The 25,000-nt window shown below is 46.1% G+C and overlaps 1 protein-coding gene across 1 annotated transcript in view; it reads right to left on the reverse strand.

The window, feature by feature from the left end:
* Positions 1 to 25,000, reverse strand: part of pola1 (polymerase (DNA directed), alpha 1) — a gene marked incomplete at its 5' end in the record, with an annotated part of 79,568 nt that overhangs the window by 1,554 nt on the left and 53,014 nt on the right. Inside the window, 2 exons of the mRNA XM_080020613.1 lie at positions 15,639 to 15,735; positions 22,728 to 22,844. Of these exons, the coding sequence (XP_079876739.1) occupies positions 15,639 to 15,735; positions 22,728 to 22,844 (214 nt within the window). The remainder of the gene's footprint in view (positions 1 to 15,638; positions 15,736 to 22,727; positions 22,845 to 25,000) is intronic.

A 25,000-nucleotide genomic window follows, 5' to 3' on the forward strand; every position in this document is an offset into this window, starting at 1 on the left:
GCAACATGCTTTTTTGCCGTGGGTATAACCCCTCCCCTCCGGTCCCATCTGGTGGCAGGCTAACAGTAGCCAGCCATCTCCATGGACCCCGGCTACTGTGCCATCTCTCCTGTTCGGCTGCATTAGTCGCTGCTAGATAAATACCAGCCCACCGACCGGCCCAAAGGAACAAAGGTTAGACACACACACACACACACACACACACACACACACACACACACACACACACACACACACACACACACACACACACACACACACACACACACACAGAGAAACAGACAGAGCGAGAGAGAGAGAGAGGAGGTACACAGGCAAGGATTGATGATAGTCAAATACTCGAGAAAGAGTACACACACTCACACAGTCATGGTAACTTAAAAACATCCATGCGACCAACAATCCGCACATACTTATATATGCATGTGTAGAATACACACACACGCATAACGAACGCACACATGCATAAGTAAACCATACCAGCGTGCACGCACGCCGCTGGTAGAGTTGACTTATGCACTGACGGCAACCATTACCCGGTAATCCTCATCTCAGCAAGGACAGAGATGGAGGAGAGGGAGGAAGACGGAAGAACACAGGATGGAAATAAGAGACAGAGGGAGAGAAAAGGGGGAGAACTAGTCTATTTATCTGAAGAATGGTGGAGGGGGGCGATGCATGATCAAGCGAAAGCAATCATGTCATCATTTCTGAAAGGTAGGAGAAAATAATTCCCCCCCACACCCACCCCCTTTTCTCTTTTCCACCTCAATCACTGTGTGGCGAACGGATAAAAGAATGATTTAAGAGTCAGAGCGAAAGAGTCAGAGAGAGAGTCAGAGACCTTGCGCTGAGTCGGTGCACAGTAGGGGTTGCAGTTCAAATAAATAGCCTCCCTTAAAAATAAGAAGCGCTGCATGGAAAGAACGAGGGTAGAAAGAGAGGGGGGGGGGGGGGGGACACGGGGGCGACGCAAAAGGGAAAAGTGAGTTGGAAAAAAATAAAGCGAGAAATGCCGGTTCGAGATGGGGAAGATGGGAGAGGAGGTCAACGAGAGAAACGAGGACGGGTAGACACGGACACATGGCGTAGAGCTACCCCCCTCCCCAAATTTGAGGTGTTTGAGGAATTCAGCCCTAAAAATGCCATCTCACGCACGCGAGCACACACACACACACACACACACACACACAAATACACGCACGCGCACACACGCATGCACACAAGCACACGCACACACCAGGGCCAGTGTATCAGGGTTATCTCTGCTCTAACTAGGTGTTGTCACACACTCGCGCACACTCTGGCGGCGGCGGGCGCGACTAGATCGGGGCTCGGCGCGCTCTAACTAGGTGTAAATACAATAACAAGCCTGTAATTAAGTGAGCATGATGAAGTTAATGGAGATCGGCCATTCCGTCGGCAGCCTCCATGAATATTCTATTAGGCTGGTGGCGGCGGGCAGCTGGAATAGCAGTTAATTTAATCACCATTCGGAGCACAGGGAAACTTCTTTGTGTGAGTGTAATTGCACAGAATGAATAATTGATTTGACAATCTCACCCGTGGATTTTGCCACCCCGCTTTGTACCCGCGGAGGAGAGGGAGGGGAGAGCGGGAGGGAGAGAGAGAGAGAGAGAGAGAGAGAGAGGGGAAGAGAGAGAGCAAGAGGAGGCAAGAAAATGGAAAGAACAGAGTGAGAAAATAGGATGGAGTGAGCGACAGGAAGAGGAGAGAGAGAGAGAGCGAGAGAGAGAAGATGGAGACAGGCATGGGGGAGGAGGAGATGAGAAGAGCAGAGAGAGGGGGAGAAAGTAAGAGGAGGCAAGAAAACGGGTGAACACAGAGAGAGAGAGGGAGGGAGAGGGGAGGGGAGGGGGAGAGAAAAGGGGGGGGGCAGAGAGCAAGGGGAGGCGAGAAAATCCGAGAGATTGAAAGAGCGCGAGCAAGAAAACGGAAAGATTAAACTGAGAGAGGGAGATGGAGGCAGGGATGGAGATGAGATGCAGAAGGGCAGAGAGAGAGAGAGCGAGAGAGAGAGAGCGAGAGAGGCAGAGGGAGAAAAAGGGACGGAGTGAGCGACAGAAAAGAGAAGTGGGAGGGGACAGGAGGAGAGAGAGAGAGAGAAACGCGGCACTGGAGAGGTGGCGGGGGAGCAGTAAATGGATCATTAGAAGAGGAAGAAAAAAAAAAAAAAAAGCGCAGCGGCTCAAGGACAATTTATATTTTATCAATGCGGCAAAATTACATTATTGCTCACACACGCAATCATACTGCCCACACTCCAGATCGAGACCCGGGTGGAGCGTCGGGGCGGTAAAGTGGCGGAGGGGAAAAAAAGCAACAGATAGATTGAAGCATCCGAGAGAGAGCGAAAAGGAAGGAGTAAAGCAAACTGATATACAATGCAAGTCATTGATTCCGACGTTTTCAGCTAAAAAGAGGACAGTGTGTTTTGTCATTGTGCATTCCGTGTGTGTGTCTGTGTGTGTGTGTGTGTTTTAAAAAAAAAAAAAGGGGGGGGGGGGGGGACTGTGTATTCTATTAGGGATCTCCTGCAGCGGCTGAAATTACCTCCATGTTTTACTCAGTCGCGGCAATCAGGCACGGTAATGCAATGTAGATAAGGTACAAGACGTACGCATGCACGCACGCGCACATACACACGCACACACACACACACACACACACACACACACATACGATCATCAGATTTCAGGCGACGTAGACTAAATTAGAGTGCTTTTCTCTCCCCAGAGTGTTTTTTTCCCTTCTTTGTTCGATAAAAAATAGGAATCTGAGCGTATTCGGTCGGTCCAAAAAACGGCGTTATCGGTCACACACACACACACACAGATTGCATCTGAACCGTGAGTCAATCGTAGTAGTTTTCACGGAAAGAAATGTCGGTAAAAGTGCCGGAAATTTTGTATTCATAGACGTTTCATCTTTGTAAATGTGATCCCCCCCCCACCCCCTTTGTCAAGTTCTTTTTATTTGGCAGCCATTCGTCAGTTTGTTTCTTTGTGAAACGGTGATCGGTTGTCATAGAAAACTACAAAATTAGAAACAAATTGTACTTTTGGCCCACACATGGACGCGTGACAACATTCTCTCCTCGGCGTTTCGAAGCATAACGGGCGCCGCGTCAATCTTTTTTTCGGAGCTGGTCTGACTGACACACACACACACACACACACACACACACACACACACACACACACACACACACACACACACACACACACACACACACACACACACACACACACACACACACACACACACACACACACACACGGCCACTCCCTGTAATGGGAGCAGTGCGAGGCCCCTGGGTGTGTAATGCAGTAATACGTGGTATTACCCCCCCAGGACCGAGGGATATCCCCGTAAAGCTATACTTTATACCAGCGTGTGTAAATACATGCATCTTCCGTCAGGCCGACAAAGCACCGTCGTGCGGCGTATTTATTCTACCCATCGTGGGGAAGAAACTGAAAAAAATAAATAAAAAAATCGGAGTGCCGGAGTTGGGGGTCGCCGCCGCACCGAAACCTAGGGGCCATCGTCTTGGGGAGGACTCTGGGGCTTCAGAGCAGCGGGTCCCAAGCTTCTTTCCATAGCGACGCTCGTTAGGCAAGGGATCGAAATTTGTTCCCCCACTTTCGACTTGGTCAAAGTTATAGTCTCCACTTTTAGTCATACTCGCTTTGACCTCAGTGAATTATTAATCATATCGATGCGGAAAGGCCAGAAGCCTAAACCAGGCCGGGAAGCCCCTGACTCACCTGGAAAGAAATCACCGGAGACCTCAAGCGCCTGCATGGAAGCATGTCGGCCATTAAGGCGTCTGAGGAAAGGGTGCTAGCAGAGATAAGACTCATCACAAGCGTTGCTGACGAGTGAGCTACACGAGAAAATGTATGACCTTTCTGTCGATGGGCGCCGGGAAATTGCTAAAGTCCGCACCTGAAAATTCCAAAGGAATTGGAGACGTTTAAAAAGTAAACGCCTACGTGGATCACTAGCCTAGAGGACGAGGCTAATGGTTACACGGACCTGACTACCGGACTCGAAAAATTAAGTCAAAGTACTGACATCCCAAGTAAACCAACTGGTGGCCAAAACGGACGACCTGGAGTCCAGGCAGCGGAGAGACAACTGCCGGAGTATCGGCGTGGGGGAGGGCGGGCTTTGGTGATATACGGCCAGAGAGGACCATCGCTATGATGCTAGAGGATTCCCTAGGCCTCGATTACACCCCGACGCTGGATCGGGCTCATAGAAGCCTTCAGCGGAAGTGTAGGGATAGCAACCCACCCAGACCCATCGTGATCAAATTCCACTACTTTCCAGAGAAGGTGGACGTTTTGCGTAAAGATGTAAGCGAGGTGTCCATCTTCCGCAAAAAACAAGCCATTCCAGTCACTGACTCTTCCAGCCGAATCTCCTCAGGCAGGTCGTTGCAGAGTTGAGGGGCCCTGACAGAAAAGGCGCGGTCACCTTTAGTTTGAAGTCTAGACTTTGGAACAGGCAGAAGGGCCCCGCCTGAGGATCTCAGGCTGCGCACTGGCTCATATAGGGGTCAACATATCTGTTATATAGCTTGAAGTCAGACCCAGAGGTGCTTTAAAAGTGATAAAGTAAAAGTAAAACAGTAAAATCTCAAAATAGATTCTGTACCGAACAGGGAGCCAATGGAGAGAAGCCAGGACTGGGGTGATGTGATGTCGTCCTTTGGAACCGGTAACAAGCCGAGCTACTGCGTTCCGAACGAGTTGGAGGCGAGAGAGTGATTTTTGGTTGATGCCAGAAAGGAGGGCGTTACAGTCATGAGAAAATAAGGGTGGGAATAACACTTTCCAGGTCACGGTGTGATGGTATTGGTTTGATTTTTGAAATGGTTCTCAGTTGAAGGAAGCAGGACTGGATGACTTTTTAAATTTGTTGTTCAACGTTAAGGTCAGAGTCAAACAGTGCTCCCAGGTTTCTGGCAACAGACTTAATATTTGTGGACAGAGTGCCAACGCCACTATCAATATGACTGGTAGAATTTGGGGGAGAAAATTCTGTGCCATCCAATGGTTGATATCATTGAGACAATCTACAACAGCAGTTAGGCTGTTTGGGTCACCAGGTCTCAGAGGAAGGTTTATCTGTGTGTCGTCTGCGGAGCAACGAAAATAGACATTGTGTCTTTGGATAATTTGGCCAAGAGGCAGCACAGATTGAAAATAAAATTGGACCTAAAATGGAACCTTGCAGTACACCACAGGTCATTTGGGCGGCAGAGGATGAGTCGTTACCTATGGAGACTGCGAAGGTTCTTTCTAAAAGGTCGGAATAAAACCAGGCAAGTGCAGTGTCCTTGATGCCAACCCAGGTGTTAAGACGGTCAATGAAAACAGCCTGATCTACGAAGTTCTCAAAGATGTTTTTATGACATAAAAGCCAAAAGCTGGGTTGATACCACCTTCTCTAAAACCTTTGAAGGAAATGGAAGTTTAGAAATGGTCCTAAAATTGTCAAGAACAGAGGGATCAAGGTTGGTTTCTTGAAAAGAGGATGGAGGAAACATGCCTTTCTCCAGCAGCTATTCATAAAAGATGATAAACTGGGTCCAATTGTGTCACCTCCTTAAGAAATGTGGTGGGCATATTATCAAGGCTGCACGTGGTTGATTACATATGGGATGGTTTCATGTGAACATGATGGTGACACAGTTTCAAAATTGCTAAAATAACTGTCAATCTCCCTACTGGCATGTATAACTTGGTCAGGGGGCGTCATTTCCTGTCTTATATTCTCAGATCTTTTCGCAAAGAACTTCACACATCTCTGGTGAGGCCTGAGTTGGATGGTGGGGGGGTGATGACAGAGTCAATTACCTTCAATAAAATTCTGGGGTTGGAATGGTTTGCAACAATCAGGTTAGAGAAGAAAGCTGCTCTTGCTTCTTTGACTGCCCTTCGATAATAATGCATGGCGTCTTTGCAGATCTCAGAATACGTTCAAACCAGTCTTCTTCCATTTCAGTTACTTTCTCCTACAGCCTCTCTTTAGGTCCTGAGTGGATTCATTTAGCCAGGGCTGAAAGGTTTTATTTGACTTTTTGTCTTTGTATGGTGCGACGGAGTCCATGTCAGTCAGACACGTGTCGTTACAGCGGGAGGCGAGCTCCTCTGTGTTAAAATCTGGATAAAAGGCAGTTAAAGGTGGAGCAGCAGCATTGAAAAGCTCAGAAAACATTCTCGCTGACATGGAGTTAAAAACAGGATTGTTGTGAGCGATAAAAAAATGGGATGAGACCACAGTGAATAAAACCGCTTTGAGATCAGACACACATATCTTTTGTCTCATTGCTGTCGGGGCTGAGACCACCGTACAGTACTAAGTCGAGGGTGTGGCCCTGAGAATGTGTAGGTTCTCCTACCGCTTGAGTGAGGTTAAAAGAGTCAAGAACACCCATAAAATCAGTTACACAAGTCTGGCTGGGGCAGCAGACTTGTATTTTTAAATCACCTAAAAAAAAGAATTTTGTCATAATTTGACATGAAATGAGATAACAACTCAGCAAATTCTCCACCAACCCCAGCCTGGGTTGGTGGAGAAATGTAAAATCAGAAGGGGCTGCTTCAATAAGAGGACTGCAGTCCCCCTGACTTAACCAGGTCTCAGTGATGATAAAAAGATCAAAATTATTAAAAGCAATAAAATCAGGATGTAAAAGGTATTTGTTATTTCGAGATCTGATGTTCAAGACCAAAGTTTTCAAGTTTACAGATAGCAGCAGCAGAAGGTGACAGAGGTTGTTGAAGAACTCAAATTATATTGCTATCATCAGCCTTAAGGGGTGATGAGCGTAATGAGCGTGCTACCATAGGTCTAGGAAAGGAAATGATGGTGGTTATGGTGGTGGTTAAGGCATAACAGTCCCGTTTAGGAGAGCTGAGTGGGCTGCTGGAGGAGGGGATGGAGGAGGTGAGTGTGTAGTGAATGCACGTGTGGGACTCGTCCTGACCACCAGGAGGTCAATGCATTGCAGGAGAGCAGTGTGAGTCCAATGTTTTTGGAAAGCAGACGGGATCCTTCATGGTTTGGATGGAGGCGAGCGTCCTTAAAAAGTTCCAGTCTGTAGTAGAAGCTGGTGAAGTTGTCCACGTAGGGGATGCCTCTGTTGCAGCAGTAGCCCTTCAGCCAGATGTGCAGCTGCCGAAATCGGCTAAACTTTACGTCGCTGAAACGGACAAGGTGTCAGGGCAGTGGGCCTGACACAATGCACTGCTCGTAAAACACTGTTTATGAGGCCGACAAAATCTTCTTTAAGTTTCTCTGATTGCTGCGTTTTAAAGTTGTTGGTGACCACATGCACCACAACAGCGGAGACAGACGGGTGATGGTAAAGCAGCTGTGGGATGGTGATGTTAATGTCCTCGACGCATGCACCTGGGTGGCAGGAAGTGCGGCACCTGTTGATCCGGACATGATGGACCATGGTTGACCCAATGACCAGCACGGTGGAACAGCCAACACGACTGTCTTCCTCAGCTGTCTCTGAGGATGTCCCAGGGTGCGCACCAACAGAGGAGCGAGACAGACGTCCTGCGTGGTGAAGACAAGGCTGGCAGCGGAAGAGAGCGTCTAATGATGCCACGGTGGACTCTGCATATCCCTGACATCGATTGTGGGCTCGGATGTATGGAATCTGTTCTTTAGACGGACAGTCTTGGGCGTAGAGTGGTGCAAGGAGCGCTCGCATCGCCGGCCACAGGTTCCGGGGCTCTGGGGTGGAGCAGGCCTGGGACTTGGGCCATGGCTCCTCAATCCCAGCCGGCGGGGCGTCAGATGGACCAGACTCACCCACAGCGAGAATGGATCCAGCCAGAGGAGAGTGGTGTCAAAATCCGGTCCGATCACAGCCGAAGACATGGAGCAGGAGATGTGCTTAGCCTTAAGCGCTGGCGATAATTTCATACACTACCAATGAGAATAAACAGCGCTCCAAGCGGATTACAGAAATATCGCAGCACATTCTAGATAGCAGATATCCCACAACCCTGAACTATTCAAAGAAAGGCTCCTAGTCCAGACTGAATTCAGCAACCTCTCTACTATACAGACAGAGAGGTGTATTTTAAAGTATAAGCAGGCTCTATATGAACATAGAGAAAAAGCAGGCAAATTGTTGGCACATCGATTAAAGCGAGAAGCAGCTAGACATGCTCCATCAGAGATAAATATAGGGCCAAATTCGACCTCATGTAATCCACAGATTATAAATGACCGGTTTAAACTGTTCTACTCCACTCTATATGGTTTTGATACAGAAGCAGAATCATGGAGTCATTTAATTTCTTGACACCTGAAACATCTCTACTTTGACTCCGGACATTAAAGCTTCCCTTGATAGCCCCGTATCATCAAATGAAATCATGAATGCGATTAAAATCCTCGCGAGGTGGGAGGGCATCAGGCCCAAATGGGATCCCCATTGAATTCCACAAGGAATTATCAACCAAATTGACCCCAATCCCGAAACTGATCTATGACGAAGCTCCTCCAAAGGAAGGTTTCCCCCAAACCCTCTCCCGAAGCTACAATCTGGGTGCTATTGAAGAAGGATAAAAACCCCTTGGAATGTGGCTCATACAGACCAATTAGCCTCCCCTGCTGCGATTATAAGATTCTTACCGAGGCCCTTTCACACCGTTTAAAAGGAATAATGCCCACTATTATTAATCAGGATCTAACCGGTTTTATTCCTGGCTGACAATCCTTCCTCAATATGGAGGCACCTAGTGAATGTCTTGTACTCTGCCCATTCAGGACTCTGAAATATCGGAAATAATTGTTTCTCTCGACGCAGAGAAAGCATTTGATAGGATTGAGTGGGAGTGCTTGTGGATAGTACGAGGGAAATTTGGGTTGGGGTCAACCTTCCTTGATTGGGTCAAGATACTATACCTAAACTCTATGGCCTCTGTGTGTTCCAATGGTGTTATATCTGACTATTTTGCCCTTCACAGAGGGACTCGGCAGGGTTGTTGTTATAACAACCACATCTGTTTGATATGGCGCTTGAACCCTGAGCTATTGCCGTTCGATCTCACCAAGGGATTCAAGGGATTGAAAGGGATTGAAAGGGGCGGAGCCACTCATAAATTCTTGCTATATGCAGATGACTTGCTCCTTTTTATTGCGGACCAAACCAACTGCGTACCTCACCTCCTGGATCTACTCAAAGTTTTTGGAAAGCTTTCAGGCTATAAATTGAACCTATCAACAAGGCAAAGCAAAGTAACTTCAACCAATTTCCTTTTAAAATAGAACTGGAGCGTTTTACGTATTTCGGAATATGTGTTACAAGTTAATTCAAAGAACCCTTTAAGTATAATTTTAAGTCGCTATTGGAGCGCACAAAAAGGAGATCTAGAACGTCGGTCAAACCTTCCTATCTCCCTTGCGTGGCACAAAAACTCAGTCAAAATGACAATACAGCCTAAGTCTTTAAACTTATTTCAAATGATTCCCCATTTTTTTTTGCCAAATTCTTTTTCTTTTTTTAACAATTGGATCGTCTCATTTCTACCTTAATTTGGAATAAAACCAACTCTTGGATTAAAGAAAAGGAAGCTTCGAAAGGTCTCAATCAGAAGGTTGGGCTAGGTCTACCCAACCTTTGACACTACTACAGGTCAGCAATCTCCAAACTGAAATACTGGATTACCACACTTTCAGATGAGGAGGGGCCTCGACGGTCGACCATGGTACTACAATCGAGTCTTTTCCGCTGCTCCAGTTTCGTTGTTGGCTTCCTCGCTACCTTTGAATTCAGAAACCCATAATTTAAATCCCGTGGTGCTAAACTCAGTTAAAATCTGGACCCAATTTAGAAAACACTTTGGTTTCCACAAAAACAACTTGCATCTCTCCGTTAACATTCAATCATCTCGTTCCACCATCACAATTAGACTTGGCATTTAAGGCCCGGCATAGATGTGGATTGGTCTTCATTGATTTATTTGATAATTCACATTCACATCATTCACTTCTGTGTCAAGACCATAATATTCCAAATAGTCTCTATATAGCCACATTCATAATTTTAATCCACACGACAAAGGATTACTTTCTAGAGGGTACAACGTGATACAGAATATATGCTCCTCTAGGAGAAGAAACTTCAGATGAACTGTGGGATTCACTCTTCATCTCTCTGTACAAGACTCAATCTGATACGTTTTGAAATATTTCATCGCCTGCGTTTTTCGGATGATAAGTCGTCCAAAAAGTTTACGTCCGTCCGCCCAGAATGTCCTCGGTGCCGTCACACCCCGGTCTCTCCATGGCATATGTTCTGGTCCTGCCAATCTCTAAGAAGGTTCTGGTCATCAATCTTTGATTGTTTTTCATCGTTATGCAATATAACACTGGATCCCAACCCCCTTACTGCCATTTTTGGAATAGTCCGGTCAGAGGAGGGCCTCTTTGGTCGTCAAAGAAATGCAGTTGCATTTGCCTCGCCGCTGGCCCGCTGGCTCATTTTGTTTCATTGGAAGGCAAAAGGCCATCCTATATGCAGTGGAATCGGGAGGTGATGTCAAGTGTTGAAATTAGAAAAGGTCAGATGTACTGTACATGGATGACGCTAAACATTTAATGCAACCCGGTCTGTCTCCTTTTATTAGTTATTTTGAAAATGAATCCTTGGACGGAACAATCTGCAGGTGACGGATATGTAAAGTGGTTAATTCAAATACCAAAAGTGTAAAGGACAAAGCTGGTAACTTGTTTTTTTATTTTTTTTTTATTTTGACTGGTTGCTAGAATGGTATTATCATTAATACATTTTTTTGTGTCTTGTTTAGTGTTTTTTTTTTTTTTATTCTAATATGACCCTGGACAGGAGGATGGGAGGGGGGGTAATAAGGCAATATATTCGTGTAACCATATTCCAACCTGAATAAATTTTGTAGTATGTATGATGTAAGATGTAAAAAAAAAAAATATATATATATAGAAAAAAATAAATAAAAAAATAAATGATTCCATCCAAACTTCCATCTGCCTATACAACAGTGAAACTACCATCAAAACAGTGGTTGTCGATTAACTCTAACGGTGCTGATTATTAATCGTTTTGCTGGGTGCCCCCCGGGAAGCTCTTGAAGCACCCATGGGACTCCCCAGATTCCATGCCGAGAACCACTCATTTAGAGGACGTTAGCCTGGCTTGATCAGGTCGAATGGAATGTTTTAAGAATCTACTTTTATACATCGACCCTGATACTGCTGCTCCCGTGTGCACGGCGTGGTCATCGGTTATGAAAGACATACATAAACATAATCAGTAGTCAGCGCCATAAGTAAGGCTTAATATACAGCTAGCTAGTGATGACGTATAAAATGCTGATATACAATATCCAGTTCCCCGCAGGAGTATTACATTATTGATAATATTGAAATCCCAGTTCAAAAACTAAACAAAAGCCTCTATATCGGTTTACCATAGTTGGAGTCCGATTATAGACCTCTCGTTGATTAGCCAGCAACAGAGAATAAACTCTGTTGCTTGGTTATAATGGAATATAAAAGCCTGATTTGGTTTCAGGTTGGTTTGTTACTAGGCAACAGTGGCTGCAATGTAAAATAATGGGTGTGGATTTTGTGTAACAATTTACTTTGAATCGCATTGAAATAACATAGGACGCTTTGACACAGCTAATATGGTCGGCTGCTCTGCCGAGGGGGTCAAGGAAAACTTCTTTGCTATTGGTCGCCTACATAAGTTTTTCATTCAAAGTGCACCGAGGCGACGCAAAACTTTGGGACAACTTACTTTGCTCCCGGAAGTGGCAGCCCTTGTACGGAAATTAAATTGAATTTGTTGCATCAAATTGAATTCTCGGGATCACGAATGCTGGTGCGACCGCCGCCAAGTAAGAGTTAGAAATGTATTATTGGACGTTCGGATGTTTCATGTATTGATACTGTGAAAAAATAAGTGTCTGATATAGCGATGTTTCTTACATGAAGTTTGCATCGTGCCGGGTTTTACAACGCACGAGGCAAAGTTTACGAACACATGCTAGAGTTCCAAAGTGACGATGTTGAGGAAAAAGGGTTGATTTTATGTTCGGGATCATACTGCAAGTTATCATTAGTCATTATGCGAGTGAATAATGTAGGATATTATTATGTAGGATATTCAGCGTGTTTTTTTTCTGGCAAAGTTTAAATAAACCACTTGAATTGTATAAGAACCTTTTATTATGTATAATCATTCATATTTCATCGTTCCTGTTGGGTTCCAATAAATTTGGTAAAAATACACGCGTGTGTGTGTGTATGTGTGTGTGTGTGTGGTGAGGTTTGAGTCAAATTCAATTTAAAATCTCATTGGCTACCTTAGTGGGAAATAAAGATTACATTCCTCCACTGTTTTGTGCTGTGAGTTTCCTTTCTGATTGGAGCACACAAGTGAAACGCCAGAAAGTGAGAAGCTGGGGGGGAAAAAAAAGAAAAGAAAAAGAGAGGGGCAAGACGAAAATTGATTGGCGATGATTTCTCGCGTCGAGAAAAACGATAGAGAAGGGGGGAGGGTAAAAAAATAAAATTGAGGCTATAATCATGTTAGCACCCCTTCCCTTTGCCCTCCTACTCTCATCCGGTCCAATCCCTCCATTTCGGCTCCCTCCATCTCCTGAGTGGTCATCTGTTGATTACACGTTCTATTTACCTCCGCCTGGGTCGCTCTTTCGCCCGGGCCGCCTCGCGCAGTCGCGCATACATACGTAAATAACATCCATACATAAATACTTAATCAAATAAATAAATCACGCGGCCCGGCGGCCCTTTCTAATCAAGTGACATCAATCAGGGAGGACTGTGGCTAAAGAGGCCTCGCGCCCGCCGCCTCCCCGTCGCGCCCGGAGCGCTGGAGTAGCGTCGATTTGGGCCCAAGGGGGGAAATATACGCTCCATGTCCCATTACGGGAGAAGGGCTATCCTTTCGTCAGCGCGCCCATTACTCCCCCTATCATTTCCCCAAATCTAAAACCTGTTTTCAATCAACACAGCCAAACGAGTGCCTGTCCAAGAGAGGGGGGGGGGGGGAGGGAGGAGAACGGGAGCGAGCGAGCTTGAGAGAGCGAGAGCAAACGCCGGAGATGGACGGTGAGGGCGAGCGGGGGAAAAAGGCGAGGGAAAGATGGAGGGCTCTCTCCCGCTTTCGCCCCGTGATTGGAGCGTTTTGCATTCTGTATGTGTGTGTGATTGAATCCGTCTCCTAAATTAGGGCTGTCGACTCAAGGAGCTGAATGTCCTTAACCCCCACATATCCAATGCCCATACTCCGCTGCCTGCCTGACGATTTTGTCTCCCGCGTGTCGCGTTTGTGCCGAACATGCGGCATGTGTAAAAGGTTTAAGTTTAAGCCATTGATTGTTAATGGTATGTTGTGTGTTGGTGTGCGTGAGTATGCATTTGTGCGACAGTTATTTAGAGAGATCTGGAGCCCAACACCAATAGCTGTAACTTGATTTCCTTTCCTGCACGCAGCGACATAACACAGCCCGCGGACAAAGGGAGGAGATTAGAACGGGATGCAGGGTTCAATTTGTCACAGGTTTTTAACTTTCTACCTCAGAGCGAACAGCAGGGATGGTGGCAAGAAGCCGCTGCACATCGAGTTACGACCTGACTGACTGGCTCAGCGAGATTCACAAAAAAGCGAATGTGTCGCACCACAGCAAAACCCGCCATCTCGCGCATTTCTAAAATGACCAGGAGCAGCCAAATAAGTTGAAAAAAAAAAAAAAAAAAAAAAAAAACCTTTCTTGAAGGAAAATGAGATTTTTCAGATTCGTGTTCCTTTGTGTTTTTTTTTTTTTTATCTCAACGTATTTTCAAAACCGAGTGTGATTTATAAATAGGAGAAAAATGTTAAACCGTGGAGTTAAATATTCCCGTACGATAACTTGGGGAAACAGTTTACTTACGAGACGCTGAACAACGGCGATCGATCGTTTCCTTTAAAGCGAGCGTCCAGGTGAAGATCATTCATCCATATTCCATGTGATGTGAAGTCACAATGTGAAACCGTTGAGAGTTCAACCTTTAACTCGTACTACTTTTACACACACACGGAGCTACAGTTGTAAAAAGGGCGTAGAAGAAGAGAACGAAGAAACGCTTCACGCACCTACGTCACTTCCTTAAACAGACGGTTAAAGCGCAGCAGGGGCGCGTTTCGGTCTCACTTGTCTGTGAAAACTGTCTTCATGTCGTTATGGATTACACGAAGCGGGTGGCGGAAGCTCTGAATCATATTTCGGACCTTAATCTGACCAGTGCGATAGATTCAAGTCAGTGTTGGCAGCGTGTACTGGACTTAAATTTCCGCGATGATAGTCAGTTCACCGATGGCGACACGGAGAACGACAGCGATGCTGAATCTGATATGACTCCGGACTTGGAGAAAATTTCAAACAACGGATTTCAACCTGAATGTGACGATGAAATGGAATATTTTCAAGAACCACCGGAGGAGACTGCTACAATGGAAGAAGTTGATGATTGGCCCATTTAGCAGTATGTTAATTAGCCATGAGGCTTTGTTTGTCCGCCAACCCCATTTGCATTCTGGGAGCTGGCTAAATAAAGCAAGTCTGGGTAAAACCTTGGAGGTGATTATCTCAGAAACACCGTTTGCCACACTCTTGTCATTATCAAGTCATTGCTTTAAAATATTTGCTTGATTTGCACAAGTGACACCTTGTTTGGAAGCTCTGATTCTCCACTTCCAAATGATGCGAAAAAAATAAAATAAAATCTTGAAAGCCGCCAAATGACCTTAAAGTAAGCCGTGGGTCACATGAAAAAATACATCATGTGGGTGGGCTGGGGGTTTGGAGATACAGATAGAACATAGAACATAATGTAATGTTGCAAATGTGGAGGACTTACTATATGAAAGAAAAGTATTTACTAGTTTTTACAGTTTTTACTAAATTAAGTCCCAAAGCAACCAAAAGCAACAGGGAGACGTGCGTCCTGGTAGCGGGGGACGCACAGGCTTTGTGTTTTTGGAACAGTACGGTCATAAGGACTTGGACAGCAAAAAACCCCGCTCCAGTTCTCTGAGTTAGGTTTACGTTTTTCATTTTCCATACAAGTAAGAAAGTAAGGAAACAAAATAAATCGAAATCTTTCTCTTTGAGATTATATTGTTTGTTATCATATTATTATCACAAGATTTGCATACAGAGCGGCACGATGGACGATTTAATTGTCAATCGGCCAAAGCCTAATATATATATAAATATTACAGTAAAGTAGCCTTTAAGACATTACTGGAGGCAAAGAAGTTATAGAGATATATTGGCCAGGCCTATGATGCATTATTTTTACTGTACAGCACAGTATACAATATTAGTTTGGGTTCAAAAGAACATGTTGAACGTCGCCATACGCGTCAAAAAAGAAGAACCCTGCTGCTTTTGCTATTTGACACAATTCGGTCAAGAGATCCGACAACAGTATCAATATCTGTGCTCCCCTCGCCCAAAAAAACGGATGAGAACAGAGCGCAGATAGAGCGCCGAGAGTAATTTGGTGCAATTTCGTGTCCTTACTTTTGTCATCGGCTTGAAGTACTTTGGCGACGGCGTAGTCCCAGTCGAAGATGAACCTATAGAAGCACAGCTGGTTATAGAGGGCCTTCTCTGAGTACTGTGGAGAGGGGACACACACGGAGGCGTTTGTTAGGCTACCTGTCCAATCCATCCATACATCCATCCATCCATCCATCCATCCACCCGAGAGCTTCCATCTTACACATGCAAACAAAGGACAGAGTTTCAATTCAACACGATATTCTCAGATGTGATTGTGGTGCTATGAACTCCGCTAATGTACTGGGTTCGTCCCCATCCGCTGCGTGTTCAAATCCATATACTCCACTCCACCACCACCGCCCCCCACCTTCCCGAGGATGACATAATAAGGGCAGGAGAAAAAAATAAAATAATAATTTGCTTGCTTTGTTAATGGCCACTGCAATTAAAGCTGGAGCCTCATGACAGCCCGCTAGAGAGGAGAGAGAAGAGAGAGAGGAAGAAGGGGTGTGTAAAAAAAAAAAAAAAAAAAGCGCAATACAGAGAAAATTAGCCAAAAAGAAACCAAATGTATGAGAGAGAGAGAGAGAGAGAGAGAGAGAGAGAGAGAGAGAGAGAGAGAGAGAGAGAGAGAGAGAGAGAGAGAGAGAGAGAGAGAGAGAGAGAGAGAGTGAGAGAGAGAGAGAGAGAGAAGGACTCGGGGAGGGAACAGAGGGAGAGAGAAGAAGAAAGAAAGAAAGAAAGAAAGAAGAAGAAGGGAATGGATCGTCCCTGAAATACCCACCCTCATAATAGTTTGTTGTGATAAGCCATTGTGAGAGAGGCAAGCGAACAGCCATGGCTGTCAATTTGATTAGCCATTATACTGCACGTTTAATTGCAGTTATTGGCTCGTCATTTCCCTGCTACACTGGAGAGGCTACACTACGCCACGACCCCACACTGCCATCAGGTGTGTGCAGAGTGCTTTATTATTACCCACAGGAAGAAGCCTCTGACAACTGTTGTGTGCGTGCGTGCGTGCATGCGCGTGGGTCCACGTGCACGTCTACGCCTATTATACCTGCCAATCGGCAATGTGCATAATTGTAATTTCAGTTTTAAATGCTGCCACATAATCAACTGGCATTAGAAGCTATCTCAACTGAATAGTGAGTATGAGTAAATACACAGTTTGTGTGTGTGTGTGTGCGTGCACACAAGTGTTTAATGGATTTCTATTGCTTCCCACATGACATGCACAGCTGTTGACCAATGATGCACTGTCTGGTCAAAAACCAAACCATGCACATCACATAATGGAGCCCGAGCTACTGTTGCCAAGGTAGAACTGGGCTCGGCTGGCACCGAACGCAATGTAACACTTTGTCTAACTCTCCAAAAAAACAACAAACACCCCCCCCCCATAACACACAACCCTGCACGCTTGTGCACGCCTTCAAACAATGCAGAGCTGATTGTGGGCGGGCTGCTTGCTGCACAGGGATTGACTGACAGGTGCCAGAAAGGCGTGGCCAAAATGTTACAGGTCGTTATTGAATTTAGAGCCCTCCACCCCCCCCACCCACACACCTCTAACACACACACACACACACACGCACACACACACACACACACACACACACGCACACACACGCGCGCGCACACACGCACGCACGCTCAGCGCTTTGTTCCTGCACTGACACCATTTCAATTTGCTCCACAAATCTGCAGCATTTTCAGCCTGACTGCCTGAGGAGCAAACCAGCTGTGAAATTGCCTCTCTGCCGAGAACGCAGGACCCCCCCTCCCCACCCCCCCACCCCGCACTCTGTGCTCCTATGACTCCCTTTTCCACCACTGACTCCCCCCCGCCACCCACCCGACTGAATGCACACACCCTAATATGTGCACATGCGTACACACGCACACGGATACATACAGTACATACAGGCACGGGTACGTTTTAGGGGAAAGGCAGGTGGGACCGTGCTCGCTTGCGTGTGTGTGAGAGCATGATGAAAGGGGATGAATGAAGGATGGAAATAAAAGAGGAGAAACAAGGGAGAAAGAAGCTAAATCACACAAATGGGACCAAATCACTAAAGCACAGAGCAACAGTCTCAAATTGGCGGCGGCGACTCGCACAATAGAGCGAGCACTCAGACTTCCTTAGTCTTTAAAGCCCCCTCCGCCATTTCCCCCGGGGGGCGGAGAGAGAGACAAGTACTTAATAGAAGATTTGAGTCAGAATGTGTGTGATAAATACAGCCAAAGAAAAAAATTAAGACCCCGCTTGAACACACATGAGAGCACGCACGCACACACACACACACACACACACACACACACACACACACACACACACACACACACACACACACACACACACACACACACACACACACACACACACACACACACACACACACACACACACACACACGAATGGCCTGAAACTGATTTCAAGTTTATATAGTCGCTGCAACCCAAAATATCACAGCTCCGATAACACAAACAAGACCCGGAGGCTATACTCTTCCCCCTGCAAGCCCATGTTCAACAGCTCAGTCGCAAACTTAACGGCGAACCATCAATATCCAGCCCCCGCGCAATTGCAGCTGCAGAAAGAGAGAGGCAGAGAGAGAGAGAGAGAGCAAGGCTATAAGAGGGACGGAGAGAGAAAAGGAACAAACATGCCCCCCCCCCCCCGCCCCCTCCCCTCAGCTGTGAGACCAACGGGGACTGAGACTCTTGAGCTCTTTAGATGCGGCCCGGCGTTATTGCTGGTTGTGCCAGTCGCACCGATCGGCTTCACAAGACACCATAATGAGTCAATATATGTAAATCTTTACTAGGCAAACACGGCGGGAAACAAAGACATTTAACTGGTGCTCTCGCCCGCAAGCCTCCAGACGATTCAGCACCGGTAATTTCTCCCCATTGAAAGGCATAATTGCCTGCTATTTGAAGATATTCATGCTCAATTTTTGAAATTAATTTCAATTGGGGGGGAAATGTAGAAATGTCAGCGCCAGTGAATGGGATTTGATTTCAATTATACTCGCTCAAAGGACTGTGATTTCCAAATACACTTAAGCAAAATTATGACAAGAATTTTTGTTCGGCGAAATTCAGTGTTTAAAGAGCGATTAGGCGATAATGGGGCGGCTTTGAGGCGGCAGTGAATGCAGCCGTCTCCCTCTGAAAGGCACTCAATTATCTCTGATTGCTCCCGCTATAATGTATCAAATAGAGATACCTGCTATTGCCGTAATTTGTGTGAAAATTAACATGCCGCAATTTCCACTAGAGGGAAAAAGGGAGCTCTAATGGGCGCCTGAGCGTACATCAATAAAACGAGGGGAGAGAGAGAGAGAGAGAGAGAGAGCGAGAGCGAGAGGAGGAGGGAGAGCAAACGAGGGAGGAAAGAAAGAGTACGAGAGCTAAAGGAGGGAGGAGAAGCAGAAGAATGGAGCCGGGGGAAAAGAAAGTGGCGAATGGGGGGGGGGGGGGTGTAAAACGTCTGGACACACGGCGCAGAACGGGTGTGAAGAAAGTCTATTTGAGGCGAGTGTCGAGATGAAGGGGGAAGGAGGGGAGGCCGGCGGAGGGGATGAAAGGAGGGAGCGCGCAGGAGGAAGAGAAAGAAATTTAATTTACTGAAAATATTACAAATTGCACCTGCGCATAACTCCCCCGAATTACCAACCAATCAAGGCAGAGTGCCTATTACGCTCCCATTACATGGAGATCAGATCACGCTCTGAATCCGCGTCCCGAGAGGGAGATAGAGGGATAGAGGGATGGATGGATAGCGAGAGAGAGAGAGAGAGAGAGAGAGGGAAGAGGAGGGCGGAGAAAAGAGGGGACGCAAACATCCCCGGCGACGGTGAACGCGGCGCCGATGCGCGAAGGAGCGTGGACGTTTCCGACTATAAGGCACCGCCGACATTAGACGGAAATACCGCGGCAATTATTTCCCGATAATATTGACACAGGGGAGAGAGAGAGAGAGAGAGAGCGCGAGAGAAAGGGCGTGCGCGCCAATCCCTTGCAATGTTGAACCAGCCGGGCGTCACCTCTGCTGGAAATGGCCACTTGGAGTTGTTTTCCGCCGCGGGCAATGCGACGCGCCGCTGTGCCTTTCATCACGCCGCTACTCGCTTCACTCGGGGCCGACGCTCGCGGCCGGAAAGGACGCTTCCCAGCGGTTTGGAAAGGTTTTAAAAGCGTCGTCCCTCGCCGTCGGGTTCCCTCGGCGCGCCCGGGACCGTCGCCCAACGTCGGGTCCCTTTCTCTTCCCTTTCTCTTCCCTTTTTCGATTTCGAGTGAGGGAATTCAATCCTACTTAGCATCGTGGCCGTCATTGAGGGAAAAACCCCCAACGCACAAAAGGAGTTGAGTAAAGTCGATGGATAAAGGAGTAACGATTTTCACAAAGGACACTTTCACACATTGCCCGTTAAGTGAGATGACACTGGCCCTCGAAAAAGAAAACAAGGCTGAAAATTAACCCAGGCTCGCTCTCGCTCTCTCTCCCCCCCAATCAGAGCGCTAGATTACCGCTGGAGCGCTTCTTTTCATCAGTAGAGACTGTAACACACTGATCCAAGGGCTAGACGATTAAATGTTCTCGATAAGCGGTGTGTTCAGAGTGCTGTGCGTGAGTGCAAGTGGGTATGCTTGCGTTTGAATGTCTAATGGATGGTTTAACCCTTTAGACCAGGGGCCTCAAACTACAGGCCCTGGGGCCACTACAGGCCCTGGGGCCACATCTGGCCCGCGAGACAATTTAATGTGGCCCACTACATGGTGATAATAAATTGATAAATCCGGCCCGCAAATAATTGTTTCTAATGGCAATACTGAATTAATCCACACAAATGTTGTGTCTTCGAAATATAAAACAGAATTAAACAGATCACAAGAGAGCGATTTCTAACACGATTATGAGGCAATTCACTGATGTGCAGGACAGGATGGTGTCATAGGTGTATATATTGAATTGTATATCATAGTATAGCTTCAAACTATATCCACTGAGATATAACAATATAAGAAGACAATGGTGCATAAGCACACTCAATGACTACACTATAGTCGATGACTAAGGCACACGCCAAAAGTCCACATTTAATCGTTTCACTCACTATTACGGCAATAACCACATACCAATAAGAAAGTAAATCCCAGTATTAACCTTGTTTACTCAGTCTTGTCACTGGCTGATACTGTTCACATGCACTGTACATATGTAATGTGAATATCAGGCTCATGTGTCTGGAATGAGATGTAAAGCAATGCAGAAAAACATCGAAAATTGTTAATATCAGCCTCCATAAGTGTTGGGGGGGGAAAAAATTAAAATTAAATCAAAGAGGTCCATGGCCAGAAAAAGAATGAAACTTCACGTGACGGTTAAAACCCCGTCTCTTCATACTGAAGGAGCGGCGTCAATGAGCAAACTGCCTCTTTGGCTCCAGCTTCCGTGACCTGGTCGCTTGGGTCGAATTCGGGGTCTGTCGGGGCAGTCTGAGACCCCAGGGCAAGGCACCTTTTAATAACTCTTTTCCTTTTAACTTGCCTTTTAAGGGAGTGCGGTTGGCTCGGTTCAAAGCGTGGTTTTATTTTTGATTCGCTGAATTTGGCAAAGCTTTTGGCCGCCTGCTTTTATTAACAATTTATTAACCAATAATTGTGTGTTGTGTGTGTATACGACGCTATGTTAATATCATTATAATAATGATGTAGCCAGCATTATTTTAAGTCTCAATACATAGACATTAAGAAGCTTTGAGGCCAGAGAGATAAGGCAAACAAAAAAAAAAAAAGAAAAAGAAAAGTGGGTGGGGGGGGGGGATAGTAAAAAGGTGGCAGAGAAGGCGAGGCATAGGAAGGGCCGAGCGGGCACCGAGAGTTAAATGTTTTATTCAGCCAGCAGTTTAAAGTGCCAGGGTCCTCAGGCACAGCAATGGACGCCTAAGTGGCTATGGTGACAGCAGAAATTGGTCTTCTGGTTTACAACCTGTCGCCACAGAGACCAGACACAGCAAAGCAACCGAGAGAGAGAGAGAGAGAGAGAGAGAGAGAGAGGAGAAAGAAAGAGAGATAGCAGTACAGCGTGCGAGGCAGGAATGGCTAGTGTTAAGGTAAGGTTTGCCATGAATAGTGAGTACAGAACACGAGGGGGGAGAGAAGAGAGAGAGAAAGAGAGAAAAAACAAAAAAAGAAAGAAATAGATTGAACCATCACGGAAAATTGAAAGGGGGAGCGTTTCTTTTAAATCCAGTGGTCAGGCTAACAAAGTGTTCCGAAGACTCCAAGTGGGGTCAGACAGACAGACGCTGGTAATGGCCAAACTGCAACCCAGTTTCCAGCGCCTTAAAAAAACAAAAAAAAAACATGGAGGCAAACGCACAGAGAGGTACATGTGAGGTGGAAACTGGGGAAAATACACACACACACACACACACACACACACACACACACACACACACACACACACACACACACACACACACACACACACACACACACACACACACACACACACACACACACACACACACACACACACACACACACTTAAATTTATGGATGATAAACAGGAAAGTTGTTGTTCTGTCCACAAGGTTATATTAGTTTTGTGTTGATTGTGTATGTATTGTGTTAATGGTACATTAATGTACACTGATCAGTTTTTAAAGACATCTCAATCTATCCCTGTACTAATAATCTCGAAAAGCAAGTTCTTGAACGCTGTATCACGATAAATAATATTGTCTCACCTGATTCCAGACAGGGGAAAAAAAACCCCTGCTAGAACCACAACAGCGATAAAAATTATAAAAAAAAAAACTAAAAAAAAAACGGTACTTAAACCACGTAGAGTCACTGTGGTGCACATGGTGTGTAAGTGTGGTGGATATTTCTTGGTAAAGGTGTAACATAATAGAGGAGACTCTAGCTCCATAGCACCATCACCTGGACAAACATACACTCAGTTGACAACATGCGAGTGTGTGCGTCTGTCAAGTGTGGACCCCCCCCAAGTGTGTGATCTTCGGTTATTTGGGGTGTGTGTGTGTGTGTGTGTGTGTGTGTGTGTGTGTGTCTGTGTGTTACCTCTGGTCGGAGCGTAGCCCGTGTGCACGCGGGGCAGATGGGCCCGTGGCGGGAGAAGGAGATGGGCAAGCGCCTGGTTCTGTTCTGACACGCCTGGTCCTCACATATCAGCCAGCCCTGCAGAGGAACTTGGGTTTAGTTTGTTTCCATCCATCCGGCTGCCAATCAAAAAATAAAATAAAAATAATAATAATAATGATGTCAATTAGGAACCTTTCTATTGGCAATGATGAAGAAAATAAAAACTAGCAACCACATATGATATCCTTTAACAGATGGTCTGGTGTTTCCCCAAGGGCATTTCCAGGGTTCGTTTTTAGAGGTTTTTTTCCCCCCTTTGCCCAACTGAGATCTAAGGAAAATGGGGCTTTAGTTGCTGATCGATGGTCATACAAATAATGTGATTGACGATTTAATGTGTGCATCTCTCAGGGCATACACCCACAATAGTGTAAATTGGAACATCAAAAATTAGGGTAGAAAGTCAATTTTCCTTACCTAAATCACATTTTATTTCTTTCAACATCTCTAACACTGGCTTAACCCCCCCCCCCCCCCCTCTTCAATTTGGATGGAAACATGAGTGTGGAATCTGACAAATCTCACAAAATGAATCCACTCAAACGACTGCGATGGGGGGCGATAACGTAATAACTGCGGCCGCTCCGCTCGCTCCTCTTTGTGATCAGCGGCTCCATGAACTGGACCGTGCTGAACTTAAATCCATAGTTCCACATTTGACAACTCCCCACCCAACAAGGACCCCCTGAGGTCCGGTCCGTCGCCTTGGGGCAGGTGCTGCGGTTTAACCCCGTGTCACCCCTAAACCACTACCCCCCCCCACCCACCACCACCCCTCACAAAAACACCCGCTTTTTACGCCCTGTCATTACTGGAGGGGGTGGGGGTTAATACCCAACTAATGACAGCCCCGACACCATCCACCGCTCTGCGTCGCCTTCACAGTCCTTACAATCATCCCTCGCCACGCTCCGACTAAAACCCCATCACGGCCGCACCTGCCACACACACACACACACACACACACACACACACACACACACACACACACACACACACACACACACACACACACACACACACACACACACACACACACACACACACACACACACACACACACACTTACTTTTTGTTGCTCTATGTAGCTCTTATTTTTAATTGATTCATCAATTCATCGATCCCCCCGGCTATTCCCTCGCTGAGCCGTGGGTCTTGTTGTACGGTTCTCAGCAAAAAAGCCGAAAAAGCGGTGTTTTTTCATTTCAAAATTTAAAACCGCGGCGGCTCCGGAAAATAGATCTTCCAACATTTCCTGGTCCGGGGGTTCAGTAAATGTGTGTGCCCTAACCAGTGTCAGGGTGACACGACTTGTCAGCCCCGAAAGACTGGGCAGGAGTGCTAAAAATGACTCTTTACAGGAAGAAAGACTTATGTGAATGAGGTAATAGTAGACACTGGTGCGGACACACTGGAAAAAAAACATTTTGTCCCCTCTGTCACCATCCCACTCCTTTATCTTATGAGTTTCATCACACACACACACACACACACACACACACACACACACACACACACACACACACACACACACACACACACACACACACACACACACACACACACACACACACACACACACACACACATTCTCTAAATGACATTCAAACACATCCAAATGCACACATATGGCCCAAATCAATTACAAAGTCCTAAAGTTCACAGCTTTGCTAACAGATCCCTGCGCTGGGACTAATTATCTAAACACCGCTGCCACGCTGGCACAAAGAGCAGAGCATCATGGGAAATGAGAGCGCTTCCCCTCGTGCTGATAAAGTCGCAGCGAGGACAATGGCTCCCGGAGGCGGCGGATAAGGACTGTGTGTGTGTAATTTCTTCATTGGGAGGTTATTGCAATTATTTGATCTCAATCTTTTTTGTGTTCCTATTGACAGCCGCAGCATACAGTGCCGTTCCCATGGGTTTTGTCAACACACACACACACACACACACACTGTGCTGTGCTGATATACTGAATCAAAAGTCAACAATCTGAATCAATTGATGAAATGTGCGAATGCTGCCATACCACCAACAACAAATAAATGGAATTGTATTTTTGGGCAACAATAACAAATAAAGGTTTAGGATAATTAAATTATACAGTTAAGATTGTAAAGCGCACTACTTCTACTATTAAGATATTGGTGGGACTTGTGCGAAACGTTGTACAAGCCCTGTTTGCAACACTG

Source organism: Zeus faber, assembly GCF_960531495.2.
Source record: "Zeus faber genome assembly, chromosome: 19".
Lineage (NCBI taxonomy): Eukaryota > Metazoa > Chordata > Actinopteri > Zeiformes > Zeidae > Zeus > Zeus faber.